This window comes from Hyla sarda, chromosome 1, assembly GCF_029499605.1.
Source record: "Hyla sarda isolate aHylSar1 chromosome 1, aHylSar1.hap1, whole genome shotgun sequence".
Lineage (NCBI taxonomy): Eukaryota > Metazoa > Chordata > Amphibia > Anura > Hylidae > Hyla > Hyla sarda.
The window spans coordinates 50548662-50565231 of record NC_079189.1 but is presented as its reverse complement, the minus strand read 5'-3'; the positions used below and the strand labels follow the sequence as shown (position 1 = coordinate 50565231).

At 43.2% G+C, this 16570-nt stretch overlaps 1 protein-coding gene across 1 annotated transcript in view; it reads right to left on the bottom strand.

Annotated features, from left to right (window-relative positions):
- RGS12 (regulator of G protein signaling 12) overlaps nt 1–16570 on the bottom strand; it is a 214013-nt gene that overhangs the window by 14029 nt on the left and 183414 nt on the right. The window contains exons 12-17 of the mRNA XM_056555025.1: nt 15667–15740; nt 13426–13552; nt 8785–8881; nt 8343–8410; nt 4459–4615; nt 2818–3417 (exon numbers count right to left, since the gene is read on the bottom strand). Coding sequence (XP_056411000.1) covers nt 2818–3417; nt 4459–4615; nt 8343–8410; nt 8785–8881; nt 13426–13552; nt 15667–15740 — 1123 coding nt within the window. The remainder of the gene's footprint in view (nt 1–2817; nt 3418–4458; nt 4616–8342; nt 8411–8784; nt 8882–13425; nt 13553–15666; nt 15741–16570) is intronic.

The following is a 16570-nucleotide window of genomic DNA, read 5'->3' as shown; positions in this document are numbered from 1 at the left end:
ATGGGAGAAAAAAAAACAAATTTGAAAAATAGCAATGTTTTTACTTCTCCAACAATATAGTGAGATATTATAGTGATTAGTGCTACAATAATAAATGATATTCTACTTTGTGACCTTTCTTGGCTGGTCAGAAAGGTCATTGATCAGATGGGACATGCATGAGCACTGTATACAAAGAACATAAAATTCTGTTGCAGTATAGAGTGAAAATTTACTACTAAGCAACACCGGTTTTGTATGTGTCTACTGCACTGCGATAATCAAGTGTTACCGGAATTGCCCTTTATTTTATGTCACCTTTTAACCTTGAGTCATTCCATTTCATACACCTTTATCGAACCAGATGATCCAATAACATTCCCATTGTGTTCCGTAAGATTAAATGGATGTGTGTTAAAGGGGTACTCTGCTGCTCAGCGTTTCAAACGCTGGAGTCGGGAACTCGTGACATCATAGTCCCGCCCCCTCATGAAATCACGCCCCGCCCCCTCAATGCATCTATGGGAGGGGGCGTGATAGCCGTCACGCCCCCTCCCATAGACTTGCATTGAGAGAATGGGGCGTGACATCATGAAGGAGCAGGGCTATGACATCACGAGCTCCCGGTGCCGGCTCCAGCGTTCGGAACAGTTTGTTCCAAATGCTGAGCAGCGGAGTTCCCCCTTTAAGCAATTACGTGTATATGATATGATGCACAGAACATAAATAGGTTAGGGATTTTTTTGTTTTGTTTTTTTAGGGATTAATTTGTTAGATTAAAACTTTCAAAATTTGATAGCAAAAAGAACAAATCGAGAAAGAGAGAGAGATACAGAATGGAGACGGAGTTTATTATTTTTTGAGAGAATTGATACAAAATGCACACAAAATCTCTACAAATCAAGTTATCTACAAAGCAGAAGGAGATGAGCACAGGCTACAGATCACACAATATTGGGATTACATGCAATATACACAAGATCATTTCAGGATTCTTTTAAAAAGTGCAAACACATTCACTGCCCTTAAAAGGGATTCTACAGATTTGGGTTCTATGCTATACCTATACCTGTGCTATCTAGGATGGTGCACCCTAGGCCTATATACAGCAGAAGCAGGCGAATCCAAAACTTCTGTGTTACAGCTAGGGAAGGACTCTCACAGTTGGCACTACTGCCCTAAATATTAGCAGGCCATGTCCGTAGCCCAAATTTGGAGATGGGAAAAAATGTAGTAGTATATTACTTTAAATTATTGCTGTGAACTTTTTTTTTTTTTAAATAAAATTAAGTGTACTCCATATATCTGGTTACAAATGATTCCTTAAAGTTTTTCTAAATTTGATGGTAATTAAAAGGGGTACTCTGTTGCTCAGCGTTTGGAACAAACTGTTCCTAACGCTGGAACCGGGAGCTCATGACATCATAGCCCCGCCCCCTCATGATGTCACACCCCGTCCCTTCAATGCAAGTCTATGGGAGGGGGCGTATCACGCCACCTCCCATAGACTTGCATTGAGGGGCGGGGCGTGACATCATGAGGAGGCGGGGCTATGATGTCACGAGCTCTGGCGTTTGGAACAGTTGTTCCAAATGCTGAGCAACAGAGTACCCCTTTAATGCAATATTTTTTGTGCCTATGCCAAATTTTCAAATTACTTATTAGGAATCTAAAAAAAAAAAAATTAACCAATTATAATCCATATATTGACTCATTTTCTCCCCTGATCAGAGAGTATTTTAGTAACAATAAGCTGTCTATTAGTACTAGAAAACATTAGGATGAGAGGTTAAACATCTAAAGATTAAGAAATGTAGAATGCCTTTAAGGAGATTTAGGAAAATGAAGTGCGTTCTAAAAAAATCATCGAAAGATCACAGCAGAATAAAATTACGACGGGAAGAACACACAGATCATGCTTCATAAAGGCGCACTTTATAGCAAGGTCCGATGGAGGAATCGAAAGAGAAGAGGATCATTAAAAACTGTACAGATATCTACACACCAAGAGAACCTCGGAGGAACATGCAAGGCATAAGATATTTCCATTGAATATTTACAGAAAAAAAGTCCCCATATGTAAATAAAAAAAAAAAAAAAAAACACAAATTTGAGAAAATGAAAAAAAAATTAAATAAAAAAATAAAATATATACAAATCTGATGAATTTCGTTTCTAAAGACTAGAACAATGGTCATAAAAAATACATAAAATGTCATATTTTTCTATGTTCCCTTAATAGGGTTCAAGCTGTAGATTATCTATTTGGTGGGATTACAATTGACCAGATTTCCAATAAGCACTTATTTTGGGTACTGATCGGAGTCCTAGCTCCCGGTCCTCTACAAGCATGACCCCAATGATATGTCCTAAGACTAACTGAAGTGGAATTCCCCATTACACCATAGGGTGCCCACACACGTCATTGTTTGGCTTCTCTAAGATGGACTTAGTAATGATGAATATCACCAGATAAATATTAGAATACAGCAACCGAAATTCATGTTCTATATTATATACAATACCAGCCATATGCTTGTCGTTACAAATCGGACATAAATACAAGATACAGCCCGCGATGGAGAGTCTTGGCACTTGAGCAGTAAACAGACCCCGCGACCCTTTTCCGCACTGGAACAGTGTTATGAAGAGACACCACATGCAGTCAAAAGAAAACTTAGAAAATAAAATGTGCAATTCTGCAATGTTTAAAAGTGCAAAGAAAACTAAATAAAAAATAGAAATTTTTACACCAAAAGGAGGAAAGTGGGGGGTTTGGGTCGCAGTTTGTATATTTAAAAAAAAAAAAAAAAGCACACCACTAAAATCTAGAAATACCTGCTTTCTGATATCCAGAATTATCTTGACTGCCCGAGCATGGAGGAGGGGGTGAAAAGTTGGCTTCGGAGAGCTTACTGACATCACAACTTGGTGAAGAGGGGAATGGTAGTAAAGTGCTATTGGGGCTGCTAATGTCGCCTTCAGCCACTAGGGTGAGGTCGGCGACATTGTCTTCTTCTATAGTCTGGATATTTCCAGTAGACAAGTCTCTCGATAGTCTCTCTCGATTGGGGACGTTTCGTTCTTGAAGATGTGGGATTGGAGACAGTGGGGCGTTAAATGGAATATATGGTTTCCTTCCAGCAGGTGGCACAATATCATGTTTGTCCCGTTTGTCCTGTCCGCTGTACTTGCTGGATTTGTCTGCACCATTCTGTGTACCTAACAAGACACTGGTTGACCCATTATTGCCTTTATCAAGACTACTACTCTTTTCAGGTCTCCTTTTGGTGGGGTTTCCTGACGTTAGGCTTGAGGAAGTTGTGTCAAGTGGAGACAGACGTAGAAAATCTGGAAGTACTAAGTCTTCTTTCCGGAGAAGTCCTCTCTGGTCTTCTGCCCGGTTACTCTGAGCTTTAGAAATCAGTTCAAAGAAAGCTAAAAAAAAAAAAAAAAAATAATAATAATAAATTATAATTCAAAAAATATTTCATCATGACTAAATCATATGTAGACAATCTGGTTTTGTTAACTCAGCGTACGGATAGGATGCCAAGAGGTCACATACTAGAAGTGTCAGAATGATATAAGGCATGGACTTTAGACATAGTTACTGTGATCTATTTAAATAAATAAAAAATACTGCATATATTGGTAATAAAATAAAATATTTATGGCAGCAAAAAAAAGGTGTAAAAATATATAAATAAATCCATCAGGTGGGGTGAGATCCTAGAGATCGCAAGGGTCCCCCAGCAGCAGGACCCACGTGATCAGACATCTTATCATAACATAAGATGTTTTCTGGTGGATTACCCCTTTAATTTTAATAGTAGTGGTGAATATCAGGTGATGGGTGGGATTACACAGTCGGAGGAGGGGGTGTATTAGGCATAGACGCCCCTCAATGTACAATATTCACACCCCTGACTATATAATCCCACCCATCACCTGATATTCACCCCAATTTTTTAAATTAAAGGGGTACTCCGCCAGAAAACCTCTGATCACGGGGGTCCCATGACTGGGGACCCTCACGATCTTCAGGCCGGCAGCGACTGTGTCTGGATTATGGAAGCTTGGAGTTTCCGTGTTCGTGACATCACGCCACACCACCTCCATTCATGTCTATGGGAGGGGTCGTGGCGGCTACTACGTAGCCGCCACGCCTCCTCCCATAGACATGAATGGAGGGGTGTGGCGGCTGTAGTGGCGGGTCATCCAGCAGGGAGCGGAGTTCAGTCTGTGAACCTGATGACTAGGGTGCCGAGTGGAAATGGCGGGGGTCCACAGCAGCGGGACCCCTGTGATTAGACATCTTATCCCCTATCCTTTGGACAGGGGATAAGATGTTTTCCGGCGGAGTACCCCTTTAAATTCACGCCCATCTAACAATTCCCTGAATAAAAATCTGAAGCACATTCTTTTTTCTGTTAAGTGCAGGAAAAAATGTGTGATTCTAGTATTTCTGGTATTTACCTTCAGCTTCATCCAGATTAATTTTGTGCTGCTTCTTCCTGCCCATCCTCATAACAGCATCATCTTTTCTCTGTTGGCGAACATCTCTGCCGCTTCCTTTGCCATACTCGCCCTTCAGGCGGATGGATGAGGATTTTACAAGAGGCCGATCTTCTCCCTAAATTAACGTCAGGAACATTAGTAGACCAACAACTTTAATTTCACAAATAATGAAATCTAATTGTTAAAATAACATATCATTTATTTTCTATATTTACATCCCTGACATTGCAGACAACTTCCATTTATCTATAGAACCACTTGGAGCAAATACATATAAAAGGCAATGTAAAAAGAACCTTTATAACATTTATACCAGGCCCATTACAAGTAAATTCAGACTTAACATAAAGACAGCCCATACAACTACTATAGGGCCCCGAAGACGGTGGGCATTGCCCAGGTTGGCCTTGCCTCAGATTTAAATGTGTGGCTACAACTTGTGTAGGAATCACCTTCATGGGGTGTACAGCATCAGGAAACAAGTTTGGGGAAAACCAACAAGTATGAATTCTTAGCTGGTTAGGAAAGTTATGGTGGCAACCAGCACCCGAAGTGATCCCCTTATTTTCCCCATATGTAAACCCCATTTCCCCATACATATAGTAGATGCAAACCATGTTGTTCCTTATGGGTCCATAGATAAAAGGGGGGTTTACAAATTATGGTTCCCCCCCTTTTTCTACTTGCTGCTAAGAGCATGAGATCCCTTAATGAACTACATGGGCAAGGGAGTAGGAAACTTGCCCAAAAGTCATGAAAGGAGGAGAAGAAGAACCAGGTCCCTCTGTCATGGGCATTAAACCCAGAACTATAATGGGAGACACAATTTATTCTTTGCTAGGAGTTACCCTTTCTTCTATATGCCGCTGCTACATATACTAATTAAATGGACACTGTGAGATACAAAAACTTTTTATATGTTGTACATCTTGGCAAAACATTAAACCTTTCTAATATATTTCTTAAAATGTTATTTCCTTTTTATAGAAGTCATGGCATATAAAATCATTGCATGGAGAACAGGCATGGACAAAGTCCAGTAAGTGAGGGTGGGCTGATAGGAGAGAAGAGAGCACAGAGGAGTGCTATCAGACAGCAGAGAGCACAGAGGAGTGTTATCAGACAGCAGAGAGCACAGAGGAGTACTATCAGACCAGAGCAAGCACAGAGGAGTGCTATCAGACAGGAGAGAGCACAGAGGAGTCCTATCAGACAGGAGAGAGCACAGAGGAGTGCTATCAGACAGGAGAGCGCACAGAGGAGTACTATCAGACAGGAGAGAGCACAGAGGAGTACTATCAGACAGGAGAGAGCACAGAGGAGTGCTATCAGACAGGAGAGAGCACAGAGGAGTACTATCAGACAGGAGAGAGCACAGAGGAGTGCCATCAGACAGGAGAGAGCACAGAGGAGTGCTATCAGACAGGAGAGAGAACAGAGGAGTACCATCAGACAGGAGAGAGCACAGAGGAGCGCTATGAGACAGGAGATAGCACAGAGGAGTCCAATCAGACAGGAGAGAGCACAGAGGAGTCCTATCAGACAGGAGAGCGCACAGAGGAGTACTATAAGACAGGAGAGAGCACAGAGGAGTACTATAAGACAGGAGAGAGCACAGAGGAGTACTATCAGACAGGAGATAACACAGAGGAGTCCTATCAGACAGGAGAGAGCACAGAGGAGTCCTATCAGACAGGAGATGGCACAGAGGAGTCCTATCAGACAGGAGATGGCACAGAGGAGTCCTATCAGACAGGAGAGTGCACAGAGGAGTACTATAAGACAGGAGAGAGCACAGAGGAGTCCTATCAGACAGGAGATGGCACAGAGGAGTCCTATCAGACAGGAGAGTGCACAGAGGAGTCCTATCAGACAGGAGAGCGCACAGAGGAGTACTATAAGACAGGAGAGAGCACAGAGGAGTACTATAAGACAGGAGAGAGCACAGAGGAGTACCATCAGACAGGAGATAACACAGAGGAGTCCTATAAGACAGGAGAGAGCACAGAGGAGTCCTATCAGACAGGAGATGGCACAGAGGAGTCCTATCAGACAGGAGATGGCACAGAGGAGTCCTATCAGACAGGAGATGGCACAGAGGAGTCCTATCAGACAGGAGAGAGCACAGAGGAGCGCCATCAGACAGGAGCGCACAGAGGAGTACTATAAGACAGGAGAGAGCACAGAGGAGTGCTATCAGACAGGAGAGAGCACAGAGGAGTCCTATCAGACAGGAGAGAGCACAGAGGAGTCCTATCAGACAGGAGAGTGCACAGAGGAGTACTATCAGACAGGAGACAGCACAGAGGAGCCCTATCAGACAGGAGAGAGCACAGAGTAGTGCTATCAGACAGGAGAGAGCACAGAGTAGTGCTATCAGACAGGAGAGAGCACAGAGTAGTGCTATCAGACAGGAGAGAGCACAGAGTAGTGCTATCAGACAGGAGAGAGCACAGAGTAGTGCTATCAGACAGGAGAGAGCACAGAGTAGTGCTATCAGACAGGAGAGAGCACAGAGTAGTGCTATCAGACAGGAGAGAGCACAGAGTAGTGCTATCAGACAGGAGAGAGCACGGAGGAGTACTATCAGACAGGAGAGAGCACAGAGGAGTCCTATCAGACAGGAGAGAGCACAGAGGAGTCCTATCAGACAGGAGAGCGCACAGAGGAGTACTATAAGACAGGAGAGAGCACAGAGGAGTCCTATCAGACAGGAGAGCGCACAGAGGAGTACTATAAGACAGGAGAGAGCACAGAGGAGTCCTATCAGACAGGAGATGGCACAGAGGAGTCCTATCAGACAGGAGAGTGCACAGAGGAGTACTATAAGACAGGAGAGAGCACAGAGGAGTCCTATCAGACAGGAGATGGCACAGAGGAGTCCTATCAGACAGGAGAGTGCACAGAGGAGTCCTATCAGACAGGAGAGCGCACAGAGGAGTACTATAAGACAGGAGAGAGCACAGAGGAGTCCTATAAGACAGGAGAGAGCACAGAGGAGTCCTATCAGACAGGAGATGGCACAGAGGAGTCCTATCAGACAGGAGAGTGCACAGAGGAGTACTATAAGACAGGAGAGAGCACAGAGGAGTGCTATCAGACAGGAGACAGCACAGAGGAGCCCTATCAGACAGGAGAGAGCACAGAGTAGTGCTATCAGACAGGAGAGAGCACAGAGTAGTGCTATCAGACAGGAGAGAGCACAGAGTAGTGCTATCAGACAGGAGAGAGCACAGAGTAGTGCTATCAGACAGGAGAGAGCACGGAGGAGTCCTATCAGACAGGAGAGAGCACAGAGTAGTGCTAGTCCATCCTCACTTACGGGACTTTAGGCCAGGACTTTACAAGCCAGGATTTCAATAAAAAGGAAATAAAATTGTTTTATGAAGTATATTAGAAAGATTAATGTTTTACCAAGATGTACAACATATAAAAAGTTTTTGAATCTGACAGTGCCAATCTAAGCATTTTTTTTTTCGCAGTTATGCATTTGGACAGATTTGAGATTCCCAATATCCATGGCTGCTGTCAAAATTCTGCTGGTTATCCCTGAATAGACACTGAGAAAGAAATAGCCCTCAACAACTTTGGGTTGTACAGTAATGCATCTAAACTCCCACAATGCCCTGGATTTTGGTAACCAACAGACTGTAGCTTTGTGAGAGAAGAAGAAAACCACAAGTAACTCAAAAACAGTATAAAAAAATTCTGCATTTTAACTGTATAAGTTGTCTAGATTTATTATGTGAAATGTAATGAGAGGCAAGGAGCACATTTTTAAAAAGAAAAAAAAGATCCTTTATGAAATATAAACTGATCATTGAGATCAAAGTTCTCATTACCATAGAATTACTACTCCTGGAGTTTGTCAGCGCTGGAGTCGACTTCATCATTGGGTTCTTGGACTTGTCTGCAATGAAATAACCATACAATCCGGAACTTTAAGTAAAACATAATTCAGCTCCATAAAACACAAAGCAACTATTCACAGCAGAGGCCAAAAAGCGCAGGATTTATAAATGACGTGGAGGTGTGGAAAGGTGGTTTTAGTGCATCGGATTTTCACTGAAATTATTTCTACATCGGTCTCCAGAATAGGAGAAAACTAAACCCTACGCCCAATTTCAGCAAATTTGTATAAATATTATTTTAAGCACCTGACAGAAAATAATAAAGAACGTTCCAAATTTGTCGGCTTTGCCTCATTTGTTGGTTCAGAAGAAAAGGAAAAAAAATAAAAATAAAAAAAATAAGCATTTATATTTAAAATTGCCAGTGACTCACCTTTACTCCTGGAGTTCTCCTTCTCTTCCAGCACAACCCTCTGTCCATCCAAGGTGGAAATAGGGACACCCAAGTCTAAAGATTCTTGTTCACCGCTCTACAAGCAACAGCAAAATGGGTTTCTTTATTTCTTTTATTTTATTTATTTCCTTTGATTTTTCTTCTTTATTCTATGGGTCAGTACAATTACAGCCATACCCACCTTCTATAGCTTTTAATTTATTTTTGGCTTACAAAATTAAATTAAAAATACAGTGATCCCTCAACTTACAATAGCCTCAACATACAATAGTTTCAACATACAAGGGTCTTTTCTGAACCATTGTAAGTTGAAACCAGACTCAACATACAATGTTATGGACAGTCTAGATCTGTGAAACGTGTCAATGAACCGACCAATCAGAATGGGCATTCACTTGTAAAACCCCTGTATTAGTGAAGCGTATGCACTGACTGGTGTCTGGTAGCACCCCCCCTACAGTACAGGGTGGTACTACATGTTCTGTACTACTCTTTGGGCCAGGGTTAGCTGCTCCTTTGGACACCAGGTGAGGGCGGCTCCATTACTTTTTTTTTTATAGGACATTGCGTGTACTGTACAGGACCCTGAAGAAGCTCCTGTCTTCTCCATAGACCAGTGCTTCCCAAGCAGGGTGCCCCCAGCTGTTGCAAAACTACAACTCCCAGCATGCCCGGACAGCCTTTGGCTGTCCGGGCACGCTGGGAGTTGTAGTTTTGCAACAGCTGGAGGCACTCTGGTTGGGAAACACTGACACAGACAGTGATTACAGCTCCCAGCAGATCTTTCTTACTTTTATATGTAAGGATTTGCTTTATCTATATTAGTTATCTACTTATTTTTCTTTAATTCTCACTTTTTCCTATTTTTGGATGACATTTTGGTGGCTTCAGAACCAATTGCCAGGTTTCCATAGAGTTCTGGTCTCAACATACAATGGTTTCAACATACAATGGTCGTCCTGGAACCAATTAATATTGTAACTTGAGGGACCACTGTAGTAAATAAATATGCTCAAAATTGCCCGAATAGGACCTCTAGAACTGTTTTACTTTTCAATCTTACAGAAATTTAGGTGCACTACTGTGGTAGATGTAGACATATTTTATGTACCGTATATACTCGAGTATAAGCTGAGTTTTTCAGCACGATTTTTCGTGCTGAAAACACCCCCCTCGGCTTATACTCGAGTAAACTCCCCCACCCGCAGTGGTCTTCAACCTGCGGACTTCCAGAGGTTTCAAAACTACAACTCCCAGCAAGCCAGGGCAGCCATCGGCTGTCCGGGCTTGCTGGGAGTTGTAGTTTTGAAACCTCCGGAGGTCCGCAGGTTGAAGACCACTGCGCCCTTCAACATCATCCAGCCCCCTCTCACCCCCTTTAGTTCTGAGTACTCACCTCCGCTCGGCGCTGGTCCGGTGCTGCAGGGCTGTCCGGTGAGGAGGTGGTCCGGTGGGATAGTGGTTCCGGGCTGCTATCTTCACCGGGGAGGCCTCTTCTAAGCGCTTCGGGCCCGGCCTCAGAATATTCACGTTGCCTTGACAACGACGCAGAGGTGCGTTCATTGCCAACGTACTTCTGCGTCGTTGTCAAGGCAACGCCTCTATTCCGGGCCGGAAGCGCGGAGAAGAGGCGCCCCCGGTGAAGATAGCAGCCCGGAACCACTATCCCACCGGACCACCTCCTCACCGGACAGCCCTGCAGGACCGGACCAGCGCCGAGCGGAGGCGAGTACTCAGAACTAAAGGGGGTGAGAGGGGGCTGGATGATGTTGAAGGCCACAGTGGTCTTCAACCTGCGGACCTCCGGAGGTTTCAAAACTACAACTCCCAGCAAGCCCGGACAGCCGATGGCTGCCCGGGCTTGCTGGGAGTTGTAGTTTTGAAACCTCTGGAAGTCCGCAGGTTGAAGACCACTGAGGGCGAATGATGAGAAGAGGATGATGAAGGGGGGGTGTGGGGATGATGAAGGGGGGTGGGGATGATGACAAGGGGATGATGAAGGGGGGGTGTGGGATGATGACAAGGGGATGATGAAGGGGGGGTGTGGGATGATTACAAGGGGATGATGAAGGGGGGATGTGTGGGATGATAAGGGGATGAAGGGGATGATAAGGGGATGATGAAGGGGGGATGTGTGGGATGATGACAAGGGGATGATGAAGGGGGGGGATGTGTGGGATGATAAGGGGGGATGTGTGGGATGATGACAAGGGGATGATGATGAGGATGTTAATGATGGGTCTGGATGATGACAGGGGGGGGGGATGAGGTATTTCCCACCCTAGGCTTATACTCGAGTCAATAACTTTTCCTGGGATTTTGGGTTGAAATTAGGGGTCTCGGCTTATACTCGGGTCGGCTTATACTCGAGTATATACGGTATTATTCTAATTGTTACACATCCACACTGTTTATATGGTGTAGGATGCCATTGTGGCACTTGTAGTCTGCTGCAGGCATCCCCCCATTGTATGCATTTTTATGCTGAGGATCACCACTAGCAAAGGACCACAAGCGCAGGGTCTGCTGCCCCAGTACAAGCGCAGGATCTGCTGCCCCAGTACAAGCGCAGGGTCTGCTGCCCCAGTACAAGCGCAGGATCTGCTGCCCCAGTACAAGCGCAGGATCTGCTGCCCCAGTACAAGCGCAGGATCTGCTGCCCCAGTACAAGCGCAGGATCTGCTGCCCCAGTACAAGCGCAGGATCTGCTGCCCCAGTACAAGCGCAGGATCTGCTGCCCCAGTACAAGCGCAGGATCTGCTGCCCCAGTACAAGCGCAGGATCTGCTGCCCCAGTACAAGCGCAGGATCTGCTCCCCCAGTACAAGCGCAGGATCTGCTCCCCCAGTACAAGCGCAGGATCTGCTGCCCCAGTACAAGCGCAGGATCTGCTGCCCCAGTACAAGCGCAGGATCTGCTGCCCCAGTACAAGCGCAGGATCTGCTGCCCCAGTATATATGCACTTGGGGTTGAGCATTTTCTGTCTTTTGAGACCACTTTTTTTCTTATTGTTCATTACTTTTCAATCTACAGGGCTGTATGAGGGTTCATTTTTATCAATTTATTTTTAAGTCTTAATCTGTATCATTTTAAAGCAGATGAAGTTTTGTGATAAGCTTTTTTATCTTTTTATGGAATATGATGTGACCAAAAATCAGCAGTCCTGGCATTTAGTATTTTTTTTTCTTTTATGCAGTTCACTATGTGGAATCAATATCATTATATACTAATAGTTTTGACATGGTAATTTTTTTTTTTTTTTAAGATTGCTTATACTGATTGCTTGCACATCAATTAGCAGGAAGGGGTGTGGAATGGCAAGAGGTTGTGTGCATGCTGCAGCTCAACCTGGCCTCTATGGCACTTGAGCTTATACGAAAAACATAATTTCATAACTTTGCTAACAGTTAACAAAATAAAAATTTTAGGACTACAATAGATAATATTTGAATGTAATACCCAAAATGAGAATTAACCTCTTGGGGACGAAGGGTGTACCTGTATGCCCTGCGCTCGCTCCCTTTCTATAATGCGGGGTCGCTCCGTTACCCCGCGTCATAGCGGGTCGGGCCTGGCATCTAACAACGGCCGGGACCCATGGCTAATAGCACGTGTCACCGCGCACGGCGACGCGCTAGAAACCCTTTAAATGCGTCGATCAAAGTTGAACGCCGTGTCTAAAGTGAAAGTGAAGGCTTCCCGGCAGCTCAGTTGGGCTGATCAGGACCACCGCGGTGAAACCACCGTGTCCAGATCAGCTAGGACGCATGAGGAGGGTGATATCCAGGCAGGAGCAGTCAATCGGCGAGAACATTAATCAATGCTATGCTATGGAATAACTGTGATCTGTGTGTGCAATGTTATAGTACCCTATGGGGGCTATAACATTGCAAAAAAAAAGTGAAAAAAAAAAAAGTTAATAAATCTCATTTAACGTCTCCCCTAATAAAAGTTTGAATCACCCCCCTTTTCCCATAAAAAATAAAAGTGTAAAAAAAAATATATATGTGTTTTATCGTGCTTAAATATCTGAAATATAAAAATATATTGTTATTTAAACCGCACGGTCAATGGCGTACAAGCAAAAAAAAAAAATTCCAAAGTCCAAAATAGCATATTTTTGATCACTTTTTATATCATGAAAAAATGAACAAAAAGCGATCAAGAAGTCCGATCAATACAAAAATGGTACCGCTAAAAACTTCAGATCACGGCGCAAAAAATGAGCCCTCATACTGCCCCGTACGCGGAAAAATAAAAAAGTTACTGCGTAGAAACGGAAGCCCCCAAAATGTAACAAAATGTGTTTTTTTCTAAAATTTTGTTGCACAATGATTTTTTTTGTTTTTGTTTTATGCAGTAGATTTTGGGGTAAAATGACTGATGTCATTACAAAGTAGAAAAAATAAGCAATCATATGAGTAGGTGCAAAATTGAAAGGGTTATGATTTTTAAAAGGTGAGGAGGAAAAAAAAAGTGCAAAAAGGAAAAACCTTTTTATGGGGAAAAAAATATTATAAACAATTTAAAACAGTTTGCAGTTTAAAAAAAATATGAAAACTTCTTCAAAAAGTCATTCAACTTTTATATAAAAGTTACAATGGTTAAACGCAACACTTACAAGCCTCGCCACCAGATCGCTGAGATTCAGACCATATTTTGCGACAACGGGACGCAGGACCTCGGTTACAGGCTTTGTTGGTTTGGCTTTCAGTCCCACTGATCTATTAATTGGTACCAGATCCAAACTGGGGGGGGAAAGAAAGTGTTACTAAGACTCTGTTCACATATATACGGTAGTGGCTCTATTTGGAAAGACTCAGACACTTATCCAGTCATGCTTAAAGGGGTACTTCGCCCCTAGACATCGTATCTTGTATCGTACCCCGCTGCTGGGAACCCCTGTGATCACTCTGCTGCACCCGGCGTTCGTTTAGAGCGTCAGATGCAGCGCCGGAGGCTTGTGACGCCACGGCCAAGCCCCCTCAATGCAAGTCAATGGGAGGGGGCGTGACGGCCATCACGCCCCATACCATAGACTTCAATTAAGGGGGTGTGGCCATGACATCACTAGCCTAAGCCCTGCATCACCAGTCATCCGGCACGGAGTGAAGTTCGATCCGTGCATCGGATGTCTGGGGTGCCGATCAGATATCTTATCCCCTTTTCCTTTGAATAGGGGATAAGAAGTCTAGGGGCAGAGTACCCCTTTAATGGGAGGATTAAGCAGTAGAACTATAGACACCGTGATAGAACCCAACAAACCCCAATTTAAGTCACTGGAGTCCATCAAGTGGCATTCGTTTCTGTCAATGGATGGAGCCCATTGGTTTTTTTTTTGTCTGTCTTTCTGCACAATTCTACAAACCCTTTCTTTTCCAGGTGAGAAATAAGGCATCTTAATTCTAAAACTCATGAATAGAATTCCAGATGTTCCTTAAAACTGACACAAATGCAAATAGTAGGCAGAGTAGGGTATATAAAACACATGCCATCAGTGGAACACTAGAAGGATAGAGAGCGCATTTACCATTGTAGGTGTAAGTGAAGCATTTATCATTGTAGGTGTAAGTGAAGCATTTATCATTGTAGGTGTAAGTGAAGCATTTTTCTACACTTTTTTGCGAGCATGAATTGTGTAGGAGCACCAGATTTATTAAATGGTCATTTATTAAATGGCATTTGATAAATTTTGTGGAGGATACACATTTTCTGAAACTTCACTCTTCACATACCAAAAAGCTAAGCTAAGTCTGGGTTGGTGTAGTTTAGAGACTTTTCGGTGGTTTTGCGCTTTTTTTTTGCGCCTATTCACAAAAAGTCTCAGTTGATAAATTCATTAAAAAAAAGTATAAACTAAAAAGGCGCAAAAAATAACTTGAGGTGCAACGCTGCGCCAAATGTGAGAAAAATCTACACACAAAAACAGCTCTAAAGACGATGATAAATGCCCCCCATAGATAGTAGATGATTGTTATCTACCATTAGATGCCGGCATAAAAGTTTAATATATTTTTTATTTTTTTATTTAAAAGGCAAGATTGAAATGGTGAGAATCAAAAACTTTTTATATGTCGTAAATCTTGGCAAAAGATTAACCTTAATAATATACTTCATAAGAATGTTTAATGTTCTTTTTATAGAAATCATGGCTGATAAAAAGGACCACTAGGGGTCCCCATACCATCCAGAATACAGCATCATACCATCCAGCTGCAGCATCATCTTTGTCCCTGCTGAAGCACAGACTGGGACAAAGTCCAGGAAGTGACGGCAGGACTAACAATCCTCTGTGCTCACTCCTGTCTTGTCCATCAGACTGCAGCAGGAAAACAGAGAGACTGGGTTTACAGAGAAGCCCACAGTGATTGGAAGAAGGGACCCAGCACAGCACAGCAGACTCAGTGTCTGCCTCAATATGCCCCTTCCTGAGCAGTGGATGTCAGAATGAGTAAGCAGCAGAACAGAGGGATTTTTAAGCCAAATACAAAAGCTATAAAAAAAAAAAAAAACACATGTAAAGCATCTGCATGACCTAGTGAGTAATACATAGAAGCATAATTTTTTTCTGTGAGATGATGGGTGAGCACTAAATATTTTATAATTATTTTTTATTACGTGTTACAGTTACCTACATAATCCTACCCGCACAGCACACATCCACGCTCTAAAAGATCCATTGTAGCCATGATCCCAGGGAGATTGTTAGTCTGGAAGCTAAAGACCACAGAGGCCTTTAGGATCCTGACTACACATTTATTATAAAAATGGCAGAGGAAGTGTTTCTGCCAGGAGGGTCTGAGTGGAAAAACTTCTCCGCAGCCCAGATTTACATTTGTTAGATTCATTTTGTTTCTCTTACCGAAATAAAGTCCGTTTTTCTATTCTTAGATCCCGGGACTCCAGAATGCTGCTGTCTTGGCTGAGAACGAGAGGCTTTATTACATGCGGAGACAAAATAAACAGAAACATACAATAAATTACACATCCAGGAGGGCAGGCGGGCACGCAACACAGGGCGGCATGCCGATGCTTGAGTACAGCGCTGTAACAAGGACGTAAGAGAATTAACTCCTTCCCTACTGTGCAAGCAGCACAGAGAAGAGGCCTCAGGGTGGGGTTTAAAAATGACTGGCTATCCTATATTCACTATATACTACTATTTTATAGATAAGTGTTTTTCCAACCAGGGTACCCCCAGATGTTGCAAAACTACAACTCCTAGCATAACAGCCTCTGGTTCTCTGGGCATGCTGGGAGTTATAGTTTTGCAACAGCAACAGGTAGGAATCGGGCTATGCGATTTTGGTATGCCTGATCCTAGTGCGCCTGATTTTGGTATGCCTGATCCTAGTGCGCCTGATTTTGGTATGCCTGATCCTAGTGCTCCTGATTTTAGTATGCCTGATCCTAGTGCGCCTGATTTTAGTATGCCTGATCCTAGTGCGCCTGATTTTAGTATGCCTGATCCTCACATACCTCATTTTAGTATGCCTGATCCTCACATACCTCATTTTAGTATGCCTGATCCTCACATACCTCATTTTAGTATGCCTGATCCTCACATACCTCATTTTAGTATGCCTGATCCTCACATACCTCATTTTAGTATGCCTGATCCTCACATACCTCATTTTAGTATGCCTGATCCTAACATACCTCATTTTAGTATGCCTGATCCTAACATACCTCATTTTAGTATGCCTGATCCTAACATACCTCATTTTAGTATGCCTGATCCTAACATACCTCATTTTAGTATGCCT